Consider the following 6,000-nt stretch of genomic DNA (forward strand, 5'->3'; position numbering starts at 1 on the left):
CCAGATTCAACATCAATTCTAGTAAAAGAACAGAGTAAAAAACTTGAAGGGAGCTCACCTGATTGACGGGTTCCAACACTGCGATTGCCGCGAAACAAGATGATGACAACCACCACCCGAGGGATCAGCTGTTGCTTGACTAGTTCTGTCTGCTTCTGCCGTCGACGAACCGAACGCAGGGACACGAGATGGCGACGGTGACCGAAGTAAGTGGACAAGATGAGAGACTGAGAGAGCGACGAAGTGAGGCCGTGAGAGATTGAGAATGACGACTGTCGAGGTGAGGGAGAGAGACGAGAGGGTGACGAGATCAAGGTGAGGCCATGAGCTAGCGAGTGAGACGGAAAGAGCACAGACCACAGAGACGAGGCTGGAGCTTGGCTGGGTGTGGGGGGTTCCACCGTTCCACACTTCCACTCACATTCAGAGTCTCAAATTTTGCATTTGGGCATTAGGGTTTTGTTAAAAGGGAAAAGAAAAGAGGAAGGAGGTGTGTTCTGAAACGACGCATTTAAGGTTTTAAAAAAAAAAAAAATCGGACCGAGTCAAATTAACCAATCGAGTCATCGGATTTCATGAAAATCCGTCGGGTCAAATTGAATTTGACCGAATCCATTACACATCCAGTTGAACGAGTAATTCGGCCCGACCAAATAATCAAATGATCAGATTTTCGGTCGAACCGGCCAGGTCGAGCCAAGTCTAATAACTATGGTATCTCCTACTTTATTTATGATAAAGTATGATGGAGTGCACAAGGGAAAAAAATTCGTGATGAGAAAGCCACATTAATTATATATGACCAGCCAATGGAGGTAATAAGTAGTGGCACTCGCTCTATGGCTGATGTAGATGGGGAAATTACCTTGGGGGTCCAGTTCACAAGTGTAATTAAAATGTGGTGGCATCAAACTCAGTATAAATAGCCAAAGGGTTAACACTTTGTTTCACAACACAAACCAAACATAGTAACAAAACACTACCAACAATAATCACAACACCATGGCCAAGCTTTTTTCCTCCATAGCCATCTTCCTCACGCTACTAAACCTAGCAACCTCGCAAGATTCACTTTCCTTCAGCTTCAATAACTTCGAACAAGAAGCTGAAAGAAACCTAATCTTGCAAGGAGATGCACACATTGACCCAAATGTACTGCAACTCACTAGAACCGACAGCAATGAAATCAGTGTTGGGAGAGCCTTGTACTTAGCACAAGTGCACCTATCGGATAAAAGTACAAACAGACTCGCAAACTTTCAAATCCAATTCAGTTTTTCCCTTAAGTCACGGGGCTCGTCCCAGCCAGCGGACGGCCTTGCCGTCTTCCTGGCGCCGGCGGACACCACCATACCGCCCGGATCGAACGGAGGGCTTTTAGGGCTCTTTGAACCTGCCAATGCCCTAAACGCCTCCGCAAACAAAGTTATCGCAGTCGAATTCGACACCTTTTATGACAGAAGTTCAAATGCCTGGGATCCAAGTTACACACACATTGGAATCGATGTGAATTCCATTAAGTCTGCGAAGACTGTGAGATGGGATAGAAGAGACGATCAAATCCTTAATGTTCTTGTGACATACACTGCTTCTAGTCGAACCCTGGCAGTGTCTGCTACCTACCCTGATGGTAAAAAGTACGAGCTCTCTCATGAGGTCGACTTGAGAAAAGAGCTTCCGGAATATGTTAGGGTTGGATTCTCGGCCGCTACCGGACAACAATTCCAATCACACACTCTTCACTCGTGGTCTTTCACTTCAGTGTTGCTTAATACTGTGAGCATGGAGAATGAGTACATTGTGTTTACACGAGGAATTGAGAAATGATGTGATATGATGATGTCTAATAAAAATTATCACATATGGCCATGTAAGATATGCCAATAAAGGACAAAAGTTGTACGTCCATGGCTTATGTATGTTGTGGTTTTTGTTGCTTATGTTTAAGCTAAGCCAAGCATGTGATATAAAATGAACTACTACTTTGTATGAATGAGAGTATGTATAGAGTAAGCGTTTTCTTGGTGCTTCTCTTTTTTTCATGTTTTGTTCATTTAATCTTTGGCTTTCTAAAAAGGAAAAGTATAAGGTATCAACATATTATCTACCAATTTATTATTAACAATAATTAATTATTATATTTTAAACACATATATAAAGAGATATATTTAGAAAATATATCTATAAAGACATTTCTATTAAATATAGCCATAAAAAAAATATTTTTATTAGACACATCTACAAAGATACTTTCATTAAATACAGTTATAAATAAGAGTTGACAGAAATTGGTAAAAATACTATTGGTAACGTAACATAATTGTTCTAAAAAAAATCATTTCATTTCATTGCTTTCGTCTCAAAATAACGTTAAATTTTTATTTTAGAAAAATAATATACTAAAATACAAATATATATATATATATATATATATATATATATATATATAATGGAATATATATTACTCTTAATTTAATATTATATCATAATTCTGGGGATGGAATAGAGATTTGATGTTACACCGCTACATTATCACGTTAAAAAGTTTTGGGAGCCACGTTATACCGTCAATATTTAACTAAAAAAAAAACTTTTAAATTTTTAAAAAATAAAAACATCTAAAATTTAATTAAAAAAAATCTAAAATTTAAATTTCATAAAAATTCATCTTTAATAAATTTTGCATTGAATTTGTTTAATAACTTACTATAATATTAAATAAAATTAACTGCTATAATAATAGTTTTTTAATAGAGACAGATTCAGACGGTAGAAACAGTGGCAATTGTCCCCACGAAGGGTATTTTATAAAAAAAAATTATATAATTATTAAATTTTTAAAAAATACAATTTAATCAATAAAAGAATAATTTATTAAAGAATATTTTGGTAAACAAAATTTAATGATAAAAAATAAAATTTTTATTAATGGATATTTTTTTAAAAAATAATTTATTTTTTCTTAAAAAATGGATAAAGTTAACATTAGTTAACACATAAAGTTTAAAATGGATTAAAGAGGAAGTTTTTTAAAAGTTAGAAGGGAGGAAAATGTACATTTATAAAATAGAGGGGAGGGGAGTGTCATTTTAGGATCTCGCATGGGAGGGGAGTGTAATTTTCTCTAAATTTTATTGAAGGACTTCAAAAACCTGAAAAAACTTATATTTCACACGGAGTTTCTAAAAAATGTTACTATGGAAATGATTCCCCACATCTTTATCATACTTTTAACCCACAATTAAATTTTATACTAGATATGCTTGAAGAAATATTAGTATCCATAAAATTTTAAAGAAATATATAAGAAAAAAGAGGAACTAATATAAACGAAATTGAACAGATATTAAATAAATATTTTCAGAAAGATAATCCCAAAAAAGAAAAATTTCAAATTATAGCCAACATAACAGAACTAAAAGTAAAACCACCATTAAAATTATGAATATTGAAGAAAAATTAGAAGAAGTTACAATGCTTTTTAAACAATTAAAAATAGCTCAAAAAAAATAATATTATGGAACAAAAATTTCAAATAGAAGAAGAACTAGTAAATTCTGAAAATATAGAAAATGAAGAACACATCCTAGATTATTCAAATGATGAAGAACCAGCAATTCCAATACAAGTAAAAAATGAAGCTGGAACATCTAAGGATAATTAATCTCAATTTAAATGGGAAATAGGTTTTGAAAATTATGCTTTTAAAAAGGGATTTATGAATAAAAATTCAAAGTATACAAAAATACCATCAAAATACGTTCCTAAAATTCAGAAACTGGAAGGAGAAAGAATGCTCGATATAGATTTAGACTGTAAAAAGAATGAAAAAGAAATTTTCGAGAACCGGTTGAATTCCTTCTTATTAGAAGCCTTTACTAATCTAAAACTTAGTGAATTGTCTGGAAGAGATATCTGGAATTATATAGGGTTTCATACTAAAGGAACTGTAAGAGATTATATGACATCAATGGAAAACCAAATAATAGAAGAATTAGCAACAAAAATAACAGTTTATGATAATATATTACATATAATGATGATTTTGTATAGAGAATTTTTCGGAAAAAATATTATAGATCATAAACAAGAAGTTTATAATAAAGAATATCAAGAAGAAAAAAACCATTTAGTTAATATTCAAATATATGATTTATGTAATGTGGAATCTTATATATGTGAATATAGAATACATTAAATTAAAAGAAGAAGATAAAGACCATTATCTTAGTATGTATATAACAAAACTTCTATACCCTGTTAATGAATTTATAATGGGAAGATTTATAGGAGAAACAAATAGAGGAACAATTGAAAATAATTTTGGCGGAGCAACCTCTGCATTAAGAGAGGAAATAAAAGAATGTTGTATGCAAGAAGCGACTCAAAAAAAATTTGAAAATATAATTAGAATTTGCTGTCAAGATAATGAAAAAATTCCTCAAAAATATGGTCTTAATAAAAATTTTGAAAGAAAAAGAAAATATCAATTTAGAAAAAGAAAATACTATTCAAACTGGAGAAAAAAGAGGTATTTTAGAAAAAGAAATAACAATAAAAACAAAAGACAAAAAAATAACTATTGCCCAAATAAAAAAAAAATTGTAAGTGTTGGTATTGTCAAGAAGAAGGACACTATACAAATAAATGTCCAAAAAAAAGGATAAAAAGGACCTTACCAAACAATTAGAAATTGTAAAGTCTTGTTTCATGGAACCATTAGAAGAATCAAATGATAATTTAGACTATATTTTTGAATATGTCTCAGAAACAGACTCAGAGACTGAGCAATAATGCTACATTTATTACTATAAAAATAATAGAAAAGTTTATAAATACTTTCATAGATACTAGAGCAACACAATGCTTTGCTAGTACAAATATAAAACTTGATTAAAAAAAAATTAAAAAAACCGTTAAGAGTTAGAATAGCTGACAAATTAATACATAAAATTGACCAAAAAGTAGAAATGGTTGAAATATTTATTCAAAATTATAGGTTCATTGTTCCATCCATATATATGTTAGATTCTGGAATGAATTTTATCATAGGAAATAATTTCTTAAAGCTATATCATCCATTCATTCAAGAATTAACATATATAGTTTTAAAAACTCCACACGATTCTTCAATAAATCAAAAATCAAAACGTATAAAAATACCAACTACTACTATAAATAAGATTTTAAAATTTAAAATATTTTCTATATTAGAAACATGTTATTTAAATTTATATTTTCAGATAAATATCCCAAAAAATAATCTTAAAATAAAAATAGAAGAATTTTTGGGTGAAATTTGCGCTGATAATCCTTTAGATATTAAAAATACAAATAAAGAATTAGTAAGCATTAAATTAAAAGATCCTACAAAGGAAATAAATATTCCAAATAAAATTTCTTATTCCGTAAGAGATAGAGAGGAGTTCTCATTAGAATGTAAAGATCTTTTGGAAAAAGGAATTATAAGATTAAGTAAAAGTCCTCATGCGGCTCCAGCCTTTTATGTCGAAACAATAATGAAATTAAAAGGGAAAAACGAAGAATGATAATTAATTATAAGAAGATGAATGAAGCAAATGTTGGTGATGCTCATAAACTTCCAAGAAAAGATTCTATTTTAGAAAAACTCAAAGGAGCAACTTGGTTTTCATCTCTCGATGCAAAATCAGGATATTGGCAATTTCGTTTAGACGAAGAAACAAATAAATTAACTGCTTTTACTTGCCCAACAAAAGAATCAACAAGTGTGTTGCTCTATAAATGGAATGTTTTACCATTCGGATTAAAACAAGCCACAGGTATCTATCAAAGATTTATGGAAGAAGATCTAAAAGAGTTAAATGAATTTGTTTTAGTTTACATTGATGATATATTAATTTTTACAAAACAGGATAAAGATGATCATCTTTAAAAATTATTAATAGTATTAGAAAGATGTAAAGAAAAAGGATTAGTTCTTAGCAAAAAGAAAGCAAGAATAGCAAAACAAGAAATAGA

At 30.5% G+C, this 6,000-nt stretch overlaps 1 protein-coding gene across 1 annotated transcript; it reads left to right on the forward strand.

Annotated features, from left to right (window-relative positions):
* Positions 1 to 935: 935 nt before the first annotated feature.
* LOC112775387 (mannose-specific lectin CML-2) lies at positions 936 to 1,993 on the forward strand. Its single transcript, XM_025818972.3, has one exon. The coding sequence runs from the start codon at positions 1,003 to 1,005 to the stop codon at positions 1,825 to 1,827; it is 825 nt and encodes a 274-aa protein (XP_025674757.1). The 5' UTR covers positions 936 to 1,002; the 3' UTR covers positions 1,828 to 1,993.
* The last annotated feature ends 4,007 nt before the right edge of the window (positions 1,994 to 6,000 follow it).

Source organism: Arachis hypogaea, chromosome 19, assembly GCF_003086295.3.
Source record: "Arachis hypogaea cultivar Tifrunner chromosome 19, arahy.Tifrunner.gnm2.J5K5, whole genome shotgun sequence".
NCBI classification, from domain to species: domain Eukaryota; kingdom Viridiplantae; phylum Streptophyta; class Magnoliopsida; order Fabales; family Fabaceae; genus Arachis; species Arachis hypogaea.

What these genes read in the sequence shown, in the direction of transcription:
- LOC112775387 (XM_025818972.3), top strand. Translation starts at nt 1,003, where the DNA reads ATGGCCAAGCTTTTTTCCTCCATAGCCATCTTCCTCACGCTACTAAAC.